The sequence below is a fragment of the Mastigoproctus giganteus genome, chromosome 2, assembly GCF_048544385.1.
Source record: "Mastigoproctus giganteus isolate SK-2022 chromosome 2, ASM4854438v1, whole genome shotgun sequence".
NCBI lineage: Eukaryota > Metazoa > Arthropoda > Arachnida > Uropygi > Thelyphonidae > Mastigoproctus > Mastigoproctus giganteus.
Window position 1 is genome coordinate 226,346,651 of NC_143576.1, and position 24,456 is coordinate 226,371,106.

The following is a 24,456-nucleotide window of genomic DNA, read 5'->3' on the forward strand; positions in this document are numbered from 1 at the left end:
GCGTAGGAAATTTGTAGGAATGACTTCATACCAGGCGCCTAGCCGAGTGGTCAAGTGAAAAGGTACAAACGTATACTCGTTTGAGCGACTATGGTTCAAGCTCTCATGACTATTAATACGGGGATGTCCGTGTGTTCTCTTTCTATGTTGACTCTAAATACATAACATCTCTAAATTCCGCAAATGATAAAATCGGGTCAGAGGACCCGATTTGATCATTGCGGAATTTAAACAAAATTTATTTATTCATCTATTGTATAAGGAAATTAAAAATTGAACTTACCAATTATTTGCTTAGTCCCTTTCAAAGTAGTTCGTTCCACTGGGCAACTCTACGTAAGCCGTTATCTTCTGCCACGATTGGAAGTATTTTGGGAACATCCTTGCTGTTATTGATTTCAGTTCCCTTGACGTACCTGGACTTTTAAAGAGATCTGGAATGTACCGTTTTCAGCGACGTTTTGATAGTTGGCAATAGTGGAACGGAGCGAAATCGTGGAAGTTTCATTGGAAGGATCCGTTGTTTTGTCATAAATTTCCTCTTTGATAACTTAGTGTGAGTGTGAGCTCACATTCTTGGGAAGGCAATTTCAGACAAGAAAACTGATCGATTAGATGGAGCATCCTTTGAGGATGCTCCATCTAATCGATCAGGTTTTCTATTATTTACTTCCTATTTGGCTCCAAAGGATTTCTTTCAATTTCCAAGAATCAAAACTTCGCTGAAAGGGGCACATTTTTGATCTCTGGAGGAAGTTCAGCCGCAACATACCCGGACACGAATTTCATATTAGGGAACGAGTTCCAGAAATTATTTTGATCGTGGAAGAAAAAAAATGGCTTCATGTAGGAGATGCCCAAGGGAATTACATTGAAGAAAAGAAGAGTATTATCTTCAGAAGGAAGCAAGCTTACAGAGCATTTATCCATAAAAGAGAAAAGAAAAACATGGAAATGAAAATGTATCCATCGTGTGGTAAAAAAAAAAAAAGGAGTAAATAAGTTAGTTTTTATAAAACATTTTACTAATATTTTTATTAAATGTAATCGAAGTTTATTAATTTTTGACATCTGTGTTCGCTCTAAACTTCACTTTTTAGAGGCATAAATTTCAAAACAAGATTTTGTTTCAACTTATCTTTGAAATTCGTAAAAAAAAATAAAACTAACTATGATCTTTTAGGAGGTTTAAGCGCAGTATTTCCAGAACATTATCATCAAACTGTGTAACAAAGCGAACCAAATTCATTGGTTTTTCTCTACTTGGGGTTGGCCTTTTATCAATTACGGTTTGTCCCCTGGTGAACAGTCCTCTCAGTTCTACAGTACATGGATATTGAACCGACTGGGCAATCGAAACTGGAGATATTGCAGCTGCTACTGCCAGGAAGTCGCAGTCTTCTAGGGTAGGGTCATTGACCTTCAAACAATAGTCTGCTAATGTGGTAATAATCTTCCGAATAAAATTTGCTTTCTTGGTGTCCACCGTCAACCAGCTCTTGTAGAAGTCCTGGAGAAAGAAGTATTATAAGATTAAATTTTAATCTGGAAATCCTGGATATTATAAGATTAAATTTTAATCGATTAAATCTCAAAAGTAAATCTGCACATTTTGAATATGAGAATATGCAAGGTGTTTTAATTAAAAGAAACCGGGATTCATCTATCTTATTTTTCGGTTTAGGATTTTAAGAACCCCTTTTTTTATTTTATTTTTTTACATATTTGGACTGAAATTTTTAAATTGATGTTAAAAAAGGGATTAAGTGTATTGGTTAGAACTGTATTGTATTCTAACCAATACTGTATTGGTTAGAACTTCCGATTTCTAAATTAAAATTTGGCGCACAAGTTCTCGGTGTGGTCTGAAAATATCATCGGTGTTCTTCCGAAATGAATGCAAACCATTTTGTTTCAAATAAAATAGGTTTCAACATTTATGTTCGTTTATTGCGCGGTTTGCACAGTGGTTATAACTGTCATTTCGAAGCCGGGCCTCTTCCACCGGGTGGAAGAGGCTCGGCTTCGAATCCCAAGAATAATGCTAGGACCTTTTATGGGCTTTTTTCACTCAATAGTTGAGTTAGTCAGTCACAGGCTTTTATGGCAAGTTTTTTCCTCCGGAAACCTGAGGTAATTCGTTCAGCATAACATGCTAATCGACCAGAGCATACACGCAATGTATGAACATATCAATTAGTTCTTGGGTGGCCTTAATATGACAGTTTTTATTTTATTTACAGACTACACCAAGATGGGGAATAGTTTTCCTACTGAGAAAAACGCAGCTGGTTAGGCAAAATTTAAATTTAGAAATCGTAAAATATATTTTGGTATCAAATTCAAAACTCACTCTTTGTTTTCTTTGCCGGCGATGTCTCATAATCTGCCTTTGCCAGCTCAAATATGACAAAAAGGTCGAGACAACAGAAAGCTTAAACCTAAAAATAATCAAGACAGATTCTGGTGCCTTTTAATAAAGAACGTTCACTCCTCCCCCCTACCAAGCAAAATTATTGGTGCGCCACTGCATATAACTTCCATTGACTCTTTCAATTTTCTTTCAGTAACTGATGAGCATCTTAAATTCAGAACATGCAAAATATTGGTTTACACTTGCTGGTTTCCACACAAGAATAAGGATTTTCTAGCTGGACTAACTAGAAAATTTTTACCATAAATTACAAATGACTGTATGCGAGAGTTTCCTATAAATACCACTTTATTGGTTACGTCTACTTAATATCGAATAGTTCTCCCCGCATTTAACCAGAAGAAAAGTATGGATTCGTCGTCGCATGGGCTCAACGACATGTCGAAAGCATGTTGCAGGGATGCTGGTCCATGCTGCCATTATCCTTTTGGAAGAACCCATTCGAAAACGGATCACTGCAGCAATGAAGAGATGTACCTGGTTGGACACAATTAGTGGATAGCGCGCAGCACCCAAATATTGCCCCACTGATATCGAGGGCCTAATGCACCACTAAAAAATTCCCCTTTTTATGGGAACTTTTTCACTGGCATTACTAGCCTACATTTTCGACACACAGCAGGATGGGCCCATGCTACTTTTGTAATATTCTGGTGCAGCCATCAGCGTGAAAGAGCAGGAATCAGAATTCGTTAGACCAGGAAATGTTTTTTCAGTCCTCCATTTTCTCGAGCCATTGTAACCGAACATTATATAATTTTTATTATTATTTTATTTATTTATTTATTATTATTTTTTTGTTAACAGGAATAGAACCCGGTTCGGTTGTCAGCTATGCTGCCCCATCCGTGACAAGGTACGACGAGTTGTGGGTTCTGAAATGCCACTTTGGTTAACACTGCTGTACTGCGCTATTTGACTGCAGCTTAAACTTAAACCTTGCCCATTCCCACACTGGACTTCATACGTACGGCATCCGTACATACACTCATTAGCCAAAACATTATGACTATCTATCTAATTAAGCTTTTGCTATTGAAACTTAGTACTATATAATAGCTTGTTAGGCCGTGATAACTGCTTGCATCCGGCGTGGCATCAACTACACGAGACCGCGGAAGGTATCCTCAGTTATCCCATACCAGCTGAACAGAAGCGCGTCCAAGAGCGAGGCACTGGCGTGGGCCGGCGAATGCTCCGTTCCACCGCATCCCACAAATGTTGGCGGCCAGGGGAGCATACAAAATGCTTGGACATGATCCTCGAACCATTCTTGCACAATATGGACCTTGTGAAACTAGCGTTCTTTTGTTGAAAGAGTCCAGTGCCATCTGTATACACGGTAGCTATGTGATGCAAAATCTGGTACGAAATACTGCCAAGGTAGGATCTCGTGGCAAATGTGTGGTCAATGGGGATGAGGGGACCCAGTGATATTCATGAAAACTTCTTCCAAACCATGATACCACTGCCGCTGGCTATTTTCGTTGAACCGTACAGTATGGTTGCAGATGTTTACCTGTTTCGTCAAATATGCATCGGTCCATTGGCACGATGGAACTGGAACACCCTGTTGTTTGAAGATAATAAGGCACTCAAACCTAGATTGGTATAATTATATTTACTGTATTTCTGAATTGGAAATATGTATACAGGGTGTCTCAAAAATACACGGCATAACTTCAGGAATGAGTTCCTCATATATAGACAATAAAAATATTTTATATCAACATAGTTCCGGAAATGCTTGGTTTCCGAGTTTTGAAGGGCTGTTTATGACACTTAACTGTTCACATCACCTTATAGTAATTGTTCAAAATGTCCACCTTCTGCCTGAATACAGGCCTCACATCGACGTCTCATGGACTCCGAAGACGATGCCATCTGCAACGGGTATCAGACGATACCCGTTGCAGATGGTAAGGATACAGTTGGTGTTCTCGCAACACTCTCCAAATAGTCGAACGTTGAACAGCCAGTTGCATTACTGTTCTGCGTGTGATGATTCTAGGAGTGGTATGCACAACATCCAAAATCTCCTCCTCTACTTCCGGAGTCGTCGATCATGGTCATCCTCTGTCGGCAGCACGAGGTGTAAAGGTCCCATGTTCACAAAGGCGGCGATGGATACCTTCAAACGTTTTCCTGCCTGAACATCTTCGTTCTGGGAATCTTTCGTGGTAGAAACGACGAGCCTCCAGAGCACTGCCATTCGCCAAACCGTACATAAAGTGCATATCTGCTTGCTCTTCATTTGAGTACATGGTCGGAATGGAAAACCATCAGATTCTGTCAGTACCTTGTGATGAAGGTTTGGTCTGGTTTTTTTTTTTTTTTTTTTTTTAGGAGCATTAGCAACTAAGGCCATATTGCTCCGGGATATGCGGTGGTCATTCCCTGACCTTTCCGCATCCTCCGTATTTGGTGGTGGCGGGCTCGAACCCCGGTCTAATCAAGAAGGGTGTGCTACGCACTGCTGCTCCTTCCCACTTGTCTACGGAGGTGCCTTGTGATGAAGGAAATCACCTGCGTGAGATAAGACATTCCGGTTAATAACTCGGGAACCAAGCATTTCTGGAACTATGTTGATATAAAATATTTTTATTGTCTACATATGAGGAACTCATTCCTGAAGTTATGCCGTGTATTTTTGAGACACCCTGTATAATTGTGTCAAACATTTCGTGGTATTTTTTTCTTCATTGACAGTCGTTGCAATATCACCGTCGCAAAAGGTCACAAGAACTTGTTCTAGAACAAATTAAGTGACCTTAGTCCTAGAAACAAGTATATCAACGTGGTTTGAGTCTTTTATTATCTTCAAATAACACAGTTTACCATACCAAGCCACTCAAGGAATACTTTGATTCATCAGACCAAGTGACTCTTTTCCAGTTGTCTAATGCCCAGGAACGGTGCTCTTGTGCCCGCTGCAGGCAGACGTGTCTATGACGGTCAGTCAACATGGGCAGGTTGCCTACTGGTCAGTCAACATGTATAGGCATATCCGCAAAGAGCGTCCACTAGATGATGTGCTCGGAAACGTTTGTCTGTGCGGCCCTGGTTGTTGTAGGGTTTTACAGCATCAGCTACTAAAGTCGTATTGATTTATTTATACATGTATTGTAAATTGCGTGTGGTCTGTGGCCGATTTTCTGGTCGAAAAACGCTGAATTTCTAGAAGAAAAAACCATGCCACCCTCGCCTGAGACCGACTAATTCAGGCACGTTGTGAAAAATGCCCATAAAAATTCCTCACGTCATCGATGGGCCTCGAATTTAGGTCTTTTCCGCGAAGGAAGGCGTTTCTACCAGCTGTGCTACCCACGAGAGAGCGCCCCTGATTGTAGTCTTCCGAACTGATATGCACTACTTGTGCCGTCGATATATATGTTACGCCGGTCGGTGATGTCACCCCTAGGTGCTATGGGATGTCTCCACTTGTGGAAATAGGGTGGTCATAATGTTTATATCTATCTACCTGCTTTATATCACATAATACGAACACGTGATGCTGTAATCGAAGGGGCACTCCATTTCACGAATAGGCAGGCGTACCCTAATAAAGTTGCAGCTCAGCGTATAGTGTAGACATATAGAAATTGCAAATCGCTAAGAGGGTCTTAATACTATTATTTTTCATCGTAATAATATCAAAATAATTTCACTTAATGATTATTAAAGAAAGAGAAAATAATTTATATTTTATTTATTTACTTTAGAATCAGATGTTACTTACCCAAGGAATTCCATGTGGAATGCATGTTTCCCAAGGCACAACTGTGATGGAGCATTCACATTCGGATAAAACAATGTAAGCAGCTTCTGGATCGCAAAAGAAATTAAATTCGGCAGTTGCAGTAACGTTACCGATCCCTGTGGAAGAAAAATTTCGTGCGACTGTTTGCAAACAAATAACATTTTTGGGGATATATAAACAGGATATCCTTAAAAGGTCTCTATTATTACAATAATAATAATAATAATTTACAGTTATAAAGGCTACACATATATGATCTGAAAAAAAAAGTGTATTAACTTAAAATGGTTTATAAACATTTTTTTAAAATATTTTTTTTCTTATATTTTTTTATTAGGACTATGTGCTATCAACAAAACGTTATGGGCGAGGCTTGCATGTTTTTCCGATTTTTTCCCATCCTGGAAACGTAGTTTATCATCTAGCAAACCGACTATAAAATCCAGTGCGTAGTTTCCTCGGAGAAAATACTAACAATTTCCTGATTGCTGGATTAGAGATGGTTCAAGAGAAGAACCTTTTGGCTACTCTCTTGCTCACCCGACATAACACCATTTGAATTTCTTCTATGGGGAGGGAGTGGATGGCTACGTATTTAGTTAGGAAATATCCCTACTTGGGATTATTGTGTGCCTCGAATACCTTCGCTTGAAACCTATAACAATCGGGTTCAAATTATATTGGAAACTCTGCTCATCGTGTGTTAGTTCGTATGGTTTATCCTGTAAATACGTGTGTTCACAGGCCGATCTTTATGGTGTACGAAGCTGAAAATCTTTGAATTACTCCGGTCGAACCTTAAATCTTCCACCCCAGATCGGCCTACTTCAAATCCAGTTGAAGGGAAAATGCATCTGTGATGGATCCTGTCAAGGACTGGAGTTTCTCCAGTCTTTGGCAGGATTCGAATTCCACTCCTCTGCATATTAGTAACAATTGGAACAAACCAATTATAACGCTATAGAGGATAAATTAAACAGTCCTAGCGATACACAAAAGCTTAAGTCTCCGTAATCTTTAGATGAAGGAAGTTAAGGTCACTCACGGATGCTGCCCAAGATAGGAATTTCGATTTTCAGATGCAAGAAGCATTAAACACTTATTCCATATTCCACTTCACTTACTGTTTGTACTGTTGTGTTTGTATAAGTGTGTGTGTTCGTCGGCCAAAAACCCCGGAATAACTCGCAAGGAACCCCCCCACCTAAGATCGGTAATTACTTCCTGGATTGAAAATCGCTTTTCATCGATAGAAATCGGACCCATCCTTCTCCAAATGAGTGATAAGCGGTAAAACCACTATGCTGCCATCAAAGACCTGCTTTGCGCAGTTATATTGAACATTTTTCTGGTTAAATCCGTATTGCGATATTTTAAAACGAGACACTGCTTCTTCTTCTTCTTCTTCCTTCCACAGTTATCTCGTTAGCAACTGCTTTTACATTCTTCCTGGTTCGAAGTACATTAAATAAATAAACTGCCACTTTCCATTGACCTGATTAACTAATCTGCGTATAATCAGTCAGAAGAATAGTACCATTATTTGCTTTCAGTTGGAATGATGTGGAAAAGGGAAGCGTGATATGTAAACTTGTTTTCTTTATTCTTTCAACAGGCAAAATGCAATCAAAATCCCGTGAAATTTTAGACTTACATCTATTAAAGTCGAAATCCTAATATCAAATTACATGAAATTCGCTCAGGCAAAGTGAGGGTAAGCGTACTTACGAAAATTACATCGTCATCAACATCCACCAATATCCTGCTGTTCTACAGCAGGATATGGGTGGATGTTACGTTCTCTTGATCCATTAATTTAGTTAATTATCGATTAACTGCTCCCATTACGTAAGAGGGCTAACGTTGACGCCTATGTTCCTGATTAATATTAAGTACTGTCTCTTATGTAATGGCAATGTCGATAAAGAGATATCATTATTATTAACCACAGTGATAATGTTATGCCACAATGTTTACGTTTTGTTTGTTATTACACATTAGATAATGCTGAACAATTCTAATTTCACGAATGTAAAAACATGTAGTCGCTAGAAAGCCTTTCATTTTTATTATTTTTTAAACCATAACTGCCAAATTATATTTTTTGTAGTTATTCAAGAGTTTATTTACCAACTGGTGTCGCTAAGCGACCGTTGTCACCACTTTCCAGAGTAAACTTCGTTAACCTTTTTTATTGACTGAAGGTTACAAATACGATGCAAGGGTAACTTACCATGGTACATAAAAAGTACCCCGTACCCTGTACCCAACGGTATTGTTTGTAGAAACTTTCAGAGACGTCTAAACTTTTTAGCAGGAAATGATCGAAGTTTTGGTGCGAGACCAGGGACAATACTTTTCAGCGAGGCCAAACAAACCATAAGTATATTTTGAGTGCGAGGTGACCACAGGTCAGAGGTCAGGGGCAAGGGTTTTCGTTTTTTTTTGTCGTGTCGTTCCACCAGCTTTGCTTTCTAGGGAATATATTTCATTTGCTTACGTAATGAAATCTATTCCCATCTGATACCTCGATCTGAGATACATATAACAAGGGCAATTAACTTTTCTTTTTTTTAAGTCTTATTAATAAACAGTCAGCTTAAAATATTTTATTAATAATTAATAATTTTTAATTAAAAAAATATATTATGTTTTTCATATTAATTTTGTTTAAAAACAGAACAGTACAAGCGAGGAATACATTAAGATCCCAAGTTTTTGGCACGTGTGCACAGCACGGCCAAAGCAACTAAGGCTATGAGGAGTCACTATATATTGTCTGTAACTACGTATGTCCTTTGGTTCGCTATCCGTGACAGCGATGAGGAAACCCCTGGTGCCGTTAGACCCTAAAAACGCTATCTGTTCGATGAAAAACCCGAATTCCGGGATTTTTCATCGAAATACGTGTGCTCACAGGCTGACCTAGACCGGGGGGGATGGACTATGCAACCTCCGCATGAGCCCGACTAATTCAACCACGGGTCAAAAAAAGGAAAGAAAAAAAAAAAAAAGCTCATAAAAATTCCTCGAGCCATCGACAGGATTCGAATGCAGATCTCTTCCACCATGTGTGGGAGAACGACAATTATAACCACCGTGCTCTCCCCGAGGGCCACCTTGACGGTGGAACCCCTATGTTGTGAGGTGTCAGTATTCCTCGATCGGTTTTTCTGAAATTCTGGTCATGTAGTCCTGCTGAAGGCAAACTAACTCGACCACTTTTTGAAACATGATTGGTAAAAAATTTCCTCCTCTCGAGACGAGATTCAAACCCAAGCCTTTTCCACACGGTGTGGAAGAACAATGATCAAAACTGTGTTAACCGCAAGGTCTTCTTATTGTAATTTTGTTTGTCAGGTAAAAGTTATAATAGTCAACGAAATCATCATATATACGTTAAGCTGTATATTAAATAAACAAAACAAGTAAAGATTAATAAACCAATTACCATTCACGTTTCCTCCCATAATGAATAATTCTTTTAGATAGCTCGTAAACTTCGGGTCTATTCTAAGGGCTACAGCAATGTTTGTCAGAGGTCCAAGGGCTATCATCGTCACTTCTCCACGATATTGTTTTGCCAGCTCTATCATAGTCTGGGGAGCATATTCTTTACAAATTTCCAGTTCTCCGGTTGAGAACTCGTGTCCTGCATTTCCAAAACCATCTTCTCCGTGTACATCCTTATCTTTCACCTCAGGGATAATGGGTAGGCTGCATCCACGGTAAATTGGAATCTAAATTTAAAAATAAAGAAGTAAATTTAAAATAATAAAAGAAAGAGGAAAGGTGTAACATTGAAATGTCCACGGTGCTGACCGAAGTCCTGTTTAACCAAAGAGGAATTATGGACAGTTATTTTTAACTCTATTTTAATAGAAATGCATAATACTTTGAATGAAGTTAAAATACTTACCCTAGTCTTTTCTGATATAACAAGGACTCGCATTACATTCTGGCAGGCGGTATCTACTTCAACGTTTCCTTGAACACATGTTATTGCTAAAATGTCAGAATTTGGTGCACCGAGAGCTAATAATAGTGCCAGAGCATCGTCCACTCCTCCATCCGTATCAATAATTAATTTCTTTTTCTTTGGGAAAGTAATGTCCTCTGTGGACATTTGGTACGGCTTGGAGTCTTCAGTATTGTGCTATTAATTAAACAATGAAAGTATGTTAAAAATATTCAAACCAAGATAATTCGAGCGATGAAAAACCTATTATATATTATCAAAACCGTTCTTGAGTATATATTTGTTCATGGTATTGGCCTCTACAAAGATAAATCACATACTATTCGGAGTCTAAACTAGGAATCGAGTTTAATAAGTCAATAAATTTAAATGCATTACGGGTTAAATAAACTAATCATTGAACATTAAACTGGATCCTTATTTTTGACCTTACATCATCCACCTCAGATCGGTCTACCGATCTGAGCTGGAGGCTGTAATGTTTTTAAAACTGAAAAAATACACGAAAGCTATTTTACCAAGATACCAAGCCAATCATGAGTGAAAATGGTTACATCATTTACATGAATTTTACTCTCAATCGAACCCATTGAATAAATCGAGGGGGGCACACAGGGGCAGGGGAACTGCCAAGCTTTGGTGATAGTACCCTGCTCTCTGACAGAACCATTCTTCTTAAAGCGAATCAACACACACACACACACACACACACACACACACACACACACACACACACACACACACACACACACACACACACACACACACACACACACACACACACAATTTACACGACTTAGGATCCTGTCTCCATCAATTTGGCCTCCTGATTAACCTCGCCAAATCAGCCCAAATTGTCTTTTCTCTCAAGTGCCAACCCACTGAAATCCAAGCTTCTCTAGATAGCATTCCCTTCCCAGTGGTCAAAGATGCATACGAACTTGGGAGTCAAATTCTGTCAAATGCGCTGGACCACACAACAACTGCTCAACGTTAGGGATCTGGATGTGACTCGTCGGTACGTATACATCTCAGTATACTCTGTCGTATTATATGCCTCGGAAATTTGGGGGTTCGCGGCCCCTACCAACAACAAGCGCTTGTACTCCGCCAAATACTGGCTCCTTCGTTGAATCACGCATAAACATCGTCGTCCACCCCAGAAAAGGACAACTGCGATGGCGATCTCACTAAATTCTGTCCGACTTCCAGATCTTGTATTTGAAAAACGCCTTGTTCTCACTGCCAAAATGACAACCGGAATGGTCTCGGAGCCAAGCATCTGGGAACTGTGCGACTGGAGAATCCCTCTACCCGGACTGACGTCAGCTCCCACGCTCACAGCCGACTATAACAGACTAGCCCTTAGTGACCGCTTTCTCCCCAGGGAGATGCTCCCAACAATCCAATCAATTGACGGCAACCTCTGTAGGTTTGCGAAAGATCGGATTTACCGAAGACAGATCCTTAAGAGCCTGACCTTGGCCAGGCAAACTGCACACTGATATGGGCAGCATAAGAATGCCTAATATATTGTAAATAATGTTCAAAGCACGATGTCTTTATGAATGTGTTGTGAATAAAGTCAAGAATATCTTTATGGATATAAACATTAATATAAATATCTTTATTAATACATGGTAAATAGTGTCAAAAGCATAATATTCTGTAGTCCGAACTTCGATGTGGCCCTCGTTCCCACAAGGCTATTACATTAAATTAATTTTTTTTTTTTTCTGTTTATACTCCGTCACGACAACCAAGTCAGTAGAGTTTACAATAAATCGTCAAATACATATATTTATCGTATTTAGTAGTCACGGGCTACACAAGAACCTCGGTCCACTCAAGGAACGAGTGCTATGCACTATCGCCCCTGACCACTCGGCTACGTCAGTTTTGTCCACCAGCCAATGTAAAACCCCTGCATTACTGCTGTGAAGGGTGTATCGTATATACCACTTTTGTACTCAATAAAGATTATATATTTAGTAGGTTATTCTGTTGAATAAAGCAGTGGTTATGCTACATCTTGAATATTGCACACAAGCTTGGGAACACCATTTTTAGGAAAGAAGTGGACTTATATGAAAAGGTACAGAGAAGAGCCACAAGGTTGGGATATTCTTACACAAAGGGTTATTTACAAAGGTGTATTAATCTCAAGAGAAACTTGAGTCCTGTAAGTTAAAGGTGTGGTTTAACCAAGCATCTGCAGAATGTGATCAATCTTGTTACGCTTTTTAACGTCTGAAAAGCTGAATTCCGATGGAATTTGCATTTAATCACGGGCAATACACGAGGATAACTGTAGACAGTTGATCTAAATTTTTCCTGTGTCCAGAAGCGATTGATTGTGAGAATAAACTTCCACCTACTCTTGTACAATTTAGAAGTTCTAAAATTTATGGAGGGATTGTACATATATTAGAAATAAATTGACAAATGAAGAGAGAAAAAGTGATATTGGTCACTTTTTTAAAAAAATTATTATATACAATATATTGGCTGTGCTACATAGGTTTGCTTTCCTGCATCATTTTGTAAATACTAATATCACGGAATTAAGGTCCCAAATATAATCTAAGTATTTAGTCAGTTCTATTTAACAATGCATGTTCAATCTAATATGGTCGAGGACATGATAACAGCCTATGATAATGAATATGAGCAAAGACATTCTGTGTGCATTTGTGGAACTACAGGTAATAAAAAAAAATAACTAGCGTTAAATCAAATTACAAAATGCCAACACGTTCCGGTTGCAAGCTTGATGTTACCTTCCTCAGTGGTAGGTTTCAATGGCGATCGGCCCGAATGGGCCAACGTTTGCAGCGGATAGCGTCACGCCCCTGAACCCTACCAATAGCAGTAACGGGCACACAGCCCACGTGACTATCATTTGTCCATATCAGTGACCTACTTTGGGTGTATCGGACTTACGAAATACTTCTCGGGAACACACGGTATTTCCGTGGGCCCCTGAGAAATAGTTCGTAAATCATAAGTTATTGTACTCGTTTTTTCCTTCATCCGCTCATTCAATGCTAATGTGGTTGAAGTGGTTCAACTCAATTCAGCTCAGTTCGAGTCCTGGCTGAATGAGTGAACATAAGTTAAGAAACGGCGGGAAAATAAACACTGACTTCGCATTAATTTTCAAAGGTTTTACAAAAGAAGCATTACATAGCTTCACGCGAAGACATTCTGTTGAAAGTCGCGGAAGCATATACTGAAGAATTAGTGAAGTTGGTCAAGGTCAGGAGACAGTGTGACTTCAGACAGAAAGGTCAAAGTCTTCGGGGGAAAGATTACTTTATAGGTGTCGATGAAGAAATGGCTGCTCTTTGTATCTATGATAGAATGAAGTCTGAAAGCTACAAAAATAGTGGAAAAAAAAAAAAAAAAGAGAAGATCAAAATGAATATTACCGACATCAAATTAGATTTGTAAGGTTTCCGGCCGTGTGCAACTCGCTCCAATGGAAGTAGTAAAGACATCAATTGAACCAGGTTAATTTAAGAATGAAGAAAGAACAACTGCTGGACGCCACCTGTCGGCATGCAGTTTACAGCCAGTGTTTATTTGTCAAAATAAATAAATAATTCAAAAATAAATAATAATAAAGAACAGAGGAAAGAATTAGGTCGACACTGAATTAGTCAACCCAACTTGGAAAACGTCTTATACGTGTTTCTCGCGTCACTAAAAATTTGAACACAGAATTTAGTAAATTGGTGGAGAGTGAACAAACTCACTTCGACAGTGAGTGCGCACTTTTTGATGGGTCCTCTGCAAATGCATATTGGATATTAGTTAGTTACTCATTCGGAGAAGAGTAGATTCCAATCTCATAGGAGACTGGAGCAATTGTTATACATCTTTACATTTTGGGCTATGTTTTTTGTTTTCTTTACATTTGGGATTGTGGTTTTTTTTTTTTTTTTTTTGTTATTGTTCTGCTATTCTGTTCTGGGGAATCTTAATCAATATGCATCAATTAAAAAAAATCAACATTATTTTGATCATAAGGGGATCGGGTGAGTGGGACTCCAGGCTTTACGTGGGACTGCCACCGAACTTACACATATTTCAACCACTTCGATATAAAAATAAAAACGAATATGTAAAACTGAAGACATTATTATTATATACTGGATTATATGAATTTACATATATGTATATGCAAATGCATATTGCAGTGGTTTTAATCATTATACACATAACACGAATATTAAAAGCTGAGTTGCACAATTCCCAATTTTTTAATTTTGATAATTTTTCAGACATTAAACTTGGAAACGTGATTTCAGTTACTGAAAACATCAGAATATTACCAATGATACGGAAAACATTTTATTTAGCATGGGAATACATATCAACGGATTGCTTTAAATCTTGTACTATGAATGAAATTGTATGAGAGTATTTTCTTTTAATGTATGACATACCAGTTCAGTTTTGCTACACAAAAATTTACAGTTGCAGCTTTCGTTTCAAAATGCGAGAAATCAAATCTGCTAAACTTAGGGAATCGTGGATCACCAATAGCAGTAATGATTTCACTATGGATAACAGTATTGTGTTGTTTGTAAAAATAACGTTATACGCAGGGGAAAAAAAAATTCAAAATCGATCGATATGTAAACATCATTGCATACATGGCCAGATAAGCCTCTTTCCTCAACAGAGACCAGTGAGTCTTCGCAGTAACACTGTCGGTAGAATCACCGTCCTCCCCAAACCAGGTGGAAAAGACCAGAGTTCAAATTCGGTCGATGACGGGAGGAATTTTTATGGTCTTTTTCACAACGTGACTGAGTTAGTCGGTCTGGTGGGAATGTAGCACGGACTTTACTTTCTCCCGTTAAGTCGAGATTTTCATCCAGTAAACAGACAAATCGACCACAGAACACAAGCAATTTACAAACTTCATTATTAAATTTTTATTCATTAAATTTATGGTATTCATCTGTGAAATCCGTATGGTTCAAGTAAAGTGAATTGAATTAAGTTTTAATTAAAATTTTTAAAAATTCCATAAGGAAATAAGTGCATCACCCTTTTCTAATGTTGCATTAATAGACTGTGATATAGGTTAAAACCCAAACTAAAAACCAAGAGTCTTGACGCGAGTCTTTCGAAAAACATTCAGTTGGTTGTGCCGTGAAAAGAAGAAGTTGTGACCTTTTATAGTGAACTCAACTCCCAGGATGCATTGTTGAATCACGTGTAGGGAATTTAATATGCACTAGACGCCATATTGGCGAAAGGGTTGTTGGTAATTTCGTATTCAGAATTTCATATGGTGAATTTTGAAGAAACCATTCAATGGCTAAGGCCTCGTATTGCATTAATTTGTGACTAGAGTTTAGTTTTATTAAGGTTATTGCTGAATCTACATGAGGGGTGGGGTAATGAGATTTGCATGTTGGCTGAGCTCTGTTGAGGAATAGCTTGACACTTGTATCAATTTTTGCAAAGATTTATAGTACCGTTATTTCATCATTAAATTTTTAGCTATAGCTTATGTTTTTACGGTACTCACCTCTGAAATCCATATGGTTCAAGTAAAGTGAATTGAATTAAGAATTGTAATTAAAGTTTAAAAAATGCCATAAGGAAAGAAGTGAACCACCCTTTCCTCGGGTTGTCATACATGAATAGACAATGACGTAGGTTAAAATCCAAACTAAAAACCAATTTACAAGCATAATAGATACGAGCAATGTGAACTAAGTCCTAAAACCACACAAAATAACCGGCCACAGTGGCTTTTCAAAGGATCTATGCTTTGTCTTGGTAAACAGCAATCACTTTTCATTAAACAGTCTTCTTACTGTATACTGAATACATTGTAATTCAATTGTGATATAAAATTCACTGTAATAAACATAAAACCCAAACTAAAGTACTGTTATATACAAATCCCGTCGCTGCATATTCTCGTAATGTTTTATTGCATATTTGCATGCACACTGCGACTGCTTTTAGTGCAATTTAAATAATAATAATTAGACATCAGATAATAATCTTATCTCTAATAATTATTATTATTTATTTTTAAGGTCGTTTGGTCATCGTTCTTAAGAATTTCTAAAATTCGAAGAGAAATTTTGGACTTCGAATTTTCAGTTCAGCATAGCTTTGTCAATGGAATGCTATAAATTGAAGGTCTCTAGAGAAGTATGCTGAATTGTTAGCAAATATCAGAAACAGTCTGAAGTCTGTAGAATCATTTAAGTATCCACAATTTTGTTTTTATCATGACAGAAGCTTGCACCTTCACGATGGTGGGACTGTTAGTAATCCTGGGTATAACCTCCATGCACAAGTACATGGTGGGTGACCACTCAGGTGTGAACCAACGTAAGCAGGGGTCGAGGTGTGGCGCCCACACCACATGGAGGAATGCCGCCTCTCTATATTACCAGGCAGTACTAGGTGGTAGATGACTCTCATCAACCGGTGCAATACCACCACTTTGCTTATTGGAGGCTTGAAGTGGTGGAACCCATGTTAAGTCTCTAAAGCTAAGTTCCGGTCAACCCTTCCCTATCTCTTCCATCATGCAGTATGATTGATGACTTTTGAGGTTATGATGAACATTGTGGAGAGATCCAATATTCCTTATATTTCGAGGGTACAGCTCTAAAACGGTGTTCGCAGGCCGGCCCCTAGTTAGTACACCGGACCAAACCTATTGGTAACTCTCTAGGAGGCTTCCGGATCAGCTAGTGTATAATCTTGCTACCTCTACTCTGCCAGATAGTGACTGGAGGAAGTCCAAGTAGTGTGTATGCGGGGAGCAGTGTCGAGGCCACGTTATGTCAAGGATCTGGGTATATTCTTACCATTTGTACGCTATATCCACAAATTTCATTACTTCATACAGCATGTCCCACCCACTTTTTCTTACTATTGAATACACCATGAATTATCAAACTAATAGAGCAAGCTTATCTGCGAAAATATCTAAACATCCCACACGTGGTCTCAATTCTAATCTCAACGATGTTCATTTCCACTTGCAGTCTGCCAAACCCCATGTACTTTTTCTGACAGAATCTCAGTTATCGGTTGATTCAACTAGTGCTCATCACAGATGCCCAAATTATTCGCTGTATGATTCCTTTCGCCTCAAAGGTGGTGCTTGTGCATATCCGTTCTGATATTCCCTGTCAGAGACTTGGCAATTTGGAATCTCCTCTTTTTGATCTTCTCTGGCTTAAAATCTCTATACCTCATTGTGTCAAATTCATCTGTTGTGTCTACCGTTCTCCCAACTCCACTAATCACTTGGAGCTCTTTGACTTCCTCTCTTTGCAACTTGACATTCTCAAGTCCAACTTTCCTAACAGTGAGGTAATTTTCCTTGGTGATTTTAATGTTCACAACTCCATCTGGCTTCCGTTTTCTAGTCACACCGACCTTGCTGGTCGAGATGCTGAGGCTTTTGCAATTACTAATGACCTTGCACAGATTGTTCATTTACCTACAAGAATACCGGACAATCCTAATCATACAGCCAACACGCTTGATCTTTTTCTCACAAACAACCCTTCTAAGTACACGGTCGAAGTCAGAGGTCCTTTAGGCACTTCAGATCACAACTTGGTGATTGCCTCTTCTCCAATGGAGCCTTTATCTCATGGCTATTCCCAACCTCGTGTTGTTTGGCATTACAAGAATGCAAAATGGGATGACCTGCGAGATTTCTTTTCTTCGGTCAGATTACTGTTTCAAAACTTCTGATGTCAACGTTTGCTCAGATCGTGTCAGTGAAATTATTCTTGCAGGAATGAAATCCTTTTTCTCACACTCCACTTTAAAATCTCGTCCTTTATCTAAACCCAGGTTTTCCAATAAATGTGCTAAGGCTGTTCAAGAGAAGAATGTTGTATATCGTAATTGGCTTGTTTCGAATTCTTCAGTTTCATTTTCTGCCTACACCAAAGCTCGCAACAATTTTAAAGCAGTTATTAATCAGTCCAAACTACAGTTTGAACAGGCTGAGTAGAAAACTTGCTTCTTGCCCTAATGGTAGCCGAGCATTCTGGTCTCTTGCCAAAGCTATTGGCCGCAACTTTTGCCCATCTCTGCTTCCACCTCTGTCCAAACCAGATGGTTCTGTTGTCACTTCAGCCAAGGATAAAGCTGACCTGCTAGCATCCCATTTTTCTTCCAACTCATGTATTAATGATCTTGGTAAAACACCTCCCACCATTCCCAACACGCTCCATTCGATGCCTCCTGTGGTCTTCCGTCAAAAGAATGTCAGAAGGATTTTGACGAATCTTGATGCTAAGAAAGCTCCAGGTCCCGATGGTATTTCTCCACTTGTTCTCAAAACCTGTGCCCCTGAACTTACTCCTATTCTTTGCCGTCTTTTTTCACTTTCTTATTCCAAAGGTTTTTTTCCTTCTGCTTGGAAATTTGCTCATATCAAGCCAGTTCCTAAAAAGGGTGACAAATCCCTCCCATCCAATTATCGTCCCATTGCAATTACTTCTACTCTTTCTAAAGTAATGGAGAAATCAATTAACCGCCAACTCTTAAACTACCTAGAAACCTTCCGTCTGATCAACGATCGCCAGTATGGATTCCGTCAGTGTAGATCCTCTGGTGATATCTGGCTTATGTTACCCATTTATGGACTAATTCAATGGAAAGGTTCGGTGAAACACAAGTAGTTGCTCTTGACTCTTTAAGGCTTTCGATCGTGTTTGGCATAGAGGTCTTCTAAACAAGGTTCCATCTTACGGTGTTTGCCAACTGATTTTAGTAATTGATTATCCAGTTTTCTCTCTGATCGCTCACTGAGGTTGATGGTAGATGGCTCTGTCTTCTAACTTGTCTACTAATGCCGGTGTCTCCCAAGGTTCAGTTCTTTCCCCCACTCTTTTCCTCTTGTATATTAATGACCTTCTTCCATTGACTGGAAATCCTATGCACAGTTTTGCCGATGATAGCACATTGATTCTACTTTCCATTTTGAGAAACCTTGCCCTGCTCAATCAGCTTCAACTTCTCCAAAATCTGCTACCAATTCCTTAAATGCCGATCTTCAGGTAATTCTCCAGTGGGGCAAAGACAACTTAGTTGATTTCAACCCTTCTAAAACTCAGTCTTGTCTTATATCTCCCAAAAAGAATTCTTCTGCTCCTATGCTTATCTTTAGTGACACTCCGATTTCTAGGTAAAATGATATATCTCTTTTGGGGATTACCCTGACTTCTAATCTCTCTTGGCACAAGCACATTACAAATATTGCTTCCTCTGCATCTAGAAAACTTGGTTTTCTCTTTCGCTCTCGGCGTTACTTTTCTTCCAAACAGCTGCTTACTCCGTATAAATCGCAAATCCGCCCTGACATGGAATATTGTTCCCACATCCGGAGTGGTGCCCCCAAAAACTCTCTCAGACTTCTTGATTCCATTCAGAAGAGGGCAGTTAGGTTAATTCATCTCTAACAGAGTCTCTCCATTCGCTCTAACATCTCTCAGAGAGTTAGAGCGAGTAGAGAGACTCGCTCTAACTCTCTCTAACAGAGTCTCTCCACTCGCTGTCTCATAGACGTATTTAACAGAGTCTCTCCACTCACTGTCTCATAGACATATCTAACAGAATCTCTCCACTCGCTGCTTCATTGACGTACTGTTTCTGCTGAATGCCTCTTCTACAGATACTTCCATGGGCACTGTTCTTCCGAATTGGCTTCTATAATTCCTGCTCTCTCTTTCAAAACAGTCCGAACACGTGCCGCCACCAGCCAACATCCATTTACTGTCCAACTTCAAACTCACAGAACCAACTTTTCATCTTCCTCATTTATTCATTCAACTGCCGTTTTCTGGAACAACCTTCCTTCATATGTATTTCCTGAAAATTATAGTCTACAGAAGTTCAAGTCCAATTTGAACAAATATCTTCTTTCGTCTTCTCAACCTCCAACCCAAGCACGGTACTAAGTACTATAGGTTCTAATACCTCTGGTGTTTGGGGTTTACATTTAAAAAAAAAAAAAAAAAAATAGAGAAGAGGATTGACCGACAGTTTGGGTTTTTTTTTTTTTTTTTTCCATCTGCTGTGAAACAAACGGAGGTCCTAAAGTCTTGAAACTTTATTAGACAGACAACTTGGGTAGTCGAGATCTGCTTATCGGGTCTCGACTACCCAAGTTGTCTGTCCAACTGCTGTGAAATGTGATGGTTTGATGTGGGCATAATATCACTAGATGACAGCACTGATACAATTCAGATCGGTTTGAAAATGGTGCATCACTATGTTTATGCGGGAATAATTTGGACATTATGATATTGTAATTTTTATTGCATGGCTACAGGTCTACATTAACGGAAGGTTATTAATTTTGATGGCGAAGTTGACATTCAGAAGCCCGCCCCACAAAAGAAGCATAACGAAAGGTCATCTGAATGATTTTAAAATGTTATTTATAGAAAAAAAAAATAATAATAAAACCCTGTCATGTTAGCATTATCAGTAGCATATGATGCAAGAAAGCAAAGTAACGACAAAAAAAAAAAAAAAAAAAAAGAAAAACCCTTCCCATTTCACCTATCCATTTGCTCCTATAGTTTGTCCAGTTCTCTCTTGAATTTATTTCAGCTATCCTGAAGTCTCCAAAATTTATTAGACAGTTGGACGGCAACTTGGGTAATCGAGACCCGGGTTGACAGATGGAAGTTTGTTCCAGCAATCAAGTAACCGCTGGCTAAAGGCAAATTTCCGCACATCTATTCTACAACTGTCCTTCCTCAATTTGAATTTATACCCTCTCAGGCGATTATTCTGAGCAGGAGGAAGAATCCCATCAGCATTGAGCATGCTCAAACCATTCAAGGCCTTATGCACCTCAATCGGATCACCTCGCAGGTGCCTAGTCTCCAGACGCTGCAATTTGCTGAACTTAAACCGAGTACAGAGAAAGGCAACGACATTGGCAACGGAACAAAGGGGTGCTCGTTCCAGGGCAGGATTTACGTAATTTCTAAACAAGCTACAGCTTAGGGCCTCACATTACAAGGGTTCTAATCACAATACCCTTACATAAACTACAGTCTGGTATCCTGTACGGAATACATCTGAAAACTCTTAGTTTAATTTGCGACTGACTGGGCCACATTTCTTAAATCCGCCAGTGATGCAAAGTACTTTCAGATTTCTTTGGGTAAAAATGCACTGTGCTAAAATTATTTTTCAGTTGGCAGACATTTATGCTGAGAACAGCGTGGAATCTGGTACAACAATAAATTCCCCACGACGATGCCCAAGAGTTATTGGCTGAAATACACTGATAACGAACTGCCCCACGTTGCCGAATCGAAGATAAAAACCGCGTGTTTTCAACGGAACAGTCGCGTTTCATGCATCATACATTCCCTAGATTGGGTCTGTCAGCTGCCAAGAAACTGGCACAACCAGTAAGTCTTCCACTGCGACACCATCCCCCTTGTGGGCAGCACAATTAGAATCGCCGTCTTCCCCACACTGGATGGAAAAGACCTGAGTTCGAGTCCAGTTGATAACGGAAGTAATTTTTATGGGCATTTTTCACAACGTGGCTGAGTTAGTCGGTCTCAGGCAAGGGTAGCATGGTTTTTTTCTCTTTCGGAAACTTGGGTTTTTCATCCAGCAAACATAAAATCAACCTCAGAATGCACGCAATTTACAGACAATATTCACGGAGCAATATGGCCTTGGTCACTCACTCCTAAAACCCCACTACTACAACAGATATGGCATCAATGCTTCTCCAGTCTTAGGATTATGTTGAAAAGCAATATAATCATGCCACTGAACTATTCTGCTTTTACTACAATCGATAAATTTGGACAATGCAAGGAGTAAATTCTGGTTAGACAGAAGGTCCCTTTTCTGATTTAAGATTTCTTTTTAAAACGTAATTATTCATATATAAAATTTCAAGACTTGTAAATTTAGGGCGAAGACCTCATGCTACAAAAACTATTAAATAACATTATTTTACAAGTAAGGCTGAAATCGTATGTACCAATGAATAAAGTTTCATCATTGCTAGGTACAAAATGAGGGCTATGTCCTACTCGTACAATAATTAAAATAATTATTATTTTAATTGATTTCAATAAATTGGCTAAAATTATTTTAAATAATTTGTAATGAACTACACTCTATATCTGGCAACTGCCTTAATTGCTGGATATTTTAATTGTATTTAATGAATCGGAATTTTTAGTTCTATGTGGCAAAACAAATCAACAAATAAATGTAAAATATTTTTAGCGTTCTTTGTAAACAAAGGGTACAGGAAAATTGACTGTTCTTAGAGTAGAAATTCATTAGCCTACCTGACAAACATGACCGGATGTAGCTGAATTACCAGCCATCTCTCACCGCTCACCCAACGCTGACACAATAGAAGTCACATGCTACAGAGAGTCGAATGTCAAACGAAAGTCATAAAGGACAATTACTTGAAAGATAATCATGCATTAGTAGAATGAAGTTACAGTATCCTCTACACTGGAATTATCATCGATTTAAAAACCATCTAAAATTAGTTGACATAAAAAACCATTCATCTGATCTCATTTCCAAATTCTGCAGAATGATTATGCTTCGAATATACTGTATAAAAAGTGTATATACAAATATAATATAAAAAGACAGGGCCGGATTTAGACAAGAGACAGAAAAATATAAAATTTTATGTTTTTACTGTCGCTAAAAGAAACAGCTTGGACTCAAGTCAAGGCTTAGCCTATGCCTAAATGCAAACCTGCACAAAGGTGCTGATTTTGACATGTAAACAGGGCTCGCGAAAAGAATACCATAATTATATTATGCATAGCTAAACTGTTCAACGAACAGCTTTAACGTCTCTAATATCTAAACTAATTTATCTTTGGCCCCATAATCCAATGTGGCAAAGATACCCGTCCAACCATCGACTCCAATCAAAAGAGGGCAATCAGGATATCTTCTCCATTCACGGTGTCATGGACGTTCTGTTTCTGCGGCATTTGTTCTTTTTTATACTCATGGTTCAAGTTCACGTAAACTTGAACCATGGTCAATTCAAAGCGCGTTTACTTCTGCCCCCATGCGCCAGACCACTAAGCTAAGTCGGGCCTGTTCTATAGATAATTCCATGAGCACTGTTCTTCTAAAGTGGCATCAGCAATTCCACCCACCATTCCAAACCAGTCCTTCAGTAATGCTATTTTATGTAATTACAATATTTAATGTAGCTTCTAATAAACTTTGTGAAGAGCACAGGACGTACGAATTTTGCTTGCAGATCTTTCACAACAGCAGGAACTGAAAACCCGATTTAAGAACAGTATTTCTGCAAGTCATTTCAATGGTCTTGAAAGAAGAAAAATGCTTCATATAGTATTTGGTTTTTTATATGCACGTTAGCATTCATGCATAAAGCGCATATTGTCATCACCACGTCTGTCCCAGTGTAACAACTCGACTACGGACCCATAGAAATCCCGAAATTATTACTTTTTTTTTCCGTCTTCATTTAATAACTCAACTCCCAGTTGATGGATTTTTACGAGCTTTTATACTTTGGCCTTTTAGAAAGATTTGTAGAGCCATCCCAAATTTCATTAAAATCGGTTAGTAGAAATCCGACGATTATTGTTTCTTTGTCCGTTCGTACGTATGTAATAACTCGACTTCCAGTGAATGGATTTTCGTGAAATTTTATATTATTTTATATACATACGTGGACAAAAAACAGCACAGACCATTTTGGCAATTATAATAAAGTTGTAAATGTAAACCCCTTTAGCCGCGATAGCTGTACTGATTATGAACAGAAATTCTATATTCATGAAGTGATTGATATAATTTATGTCGCTAACTTTTGAAAGCCAATGCATCAACCCCAGGGGCTAACATCTGGTGAGTATGGGCTTCGCACACCCAGGGTCCTGAGCTGGATATCATAATTTTTCTCTTTTTTGGTGATTCCCTCCTACTTCTTTCTCTCTCAGGGAACTCATTTTTTTTTTGCTTGTTGCAGCATAAGTCTCAGGTTTCCTTGCACCATATGGCTACTACTACTACTAATAATAATAATATATTACGTAATAATAAGAAAAAAATACATTGGCATACAGTTTACAACAAATATTGCATGTTACCACCTGTCGAAAATCTTAATTGCGAAATTTGTTATTATTATTATAAAAGTGTAAGACATTTTAAATTCTTTAGAGCAATTTATTCTCACACGACTCAGTGATACGGTGTACAATTCTGCTT

General features: G+C 38.6%; 1 protein-coding gene across 1 annotated transcript; it reads right to left on the reverse strand.

Annotated features, from left to right (window-relative positions):
* Nucleotides 1-1,165: 1,165 nt before the first annotated feature.
* On the reverse strand, nucleotides 1,166-22,613 carry LOC150090190 (nucleoside hydrolase-like). The gene is made up of 5 exons (XM_090390193.1): nucleotides 22,524-22,613; nucleotides 10,114-10,350; nucleotides 9,646-9,934; nucleotides 6,174-6,310; nucleotides 1,166-1,510 (listed from the first exon to the last, which is right to left on the reverse strand). Exons 1-5 carry the CDS (start codon nucleotides 22,560-22,562, stop codon nucleotides 1,166-1,168), a joined length of 1,047 nt encoding a protein of 348 aa, XP_090246319.1. The 5' UTR covers nucleotides 22,563-22,613.
* Between the last annotated feature and the right edge of the window lie 1,843 nt (nucleotides 22,614-24,456).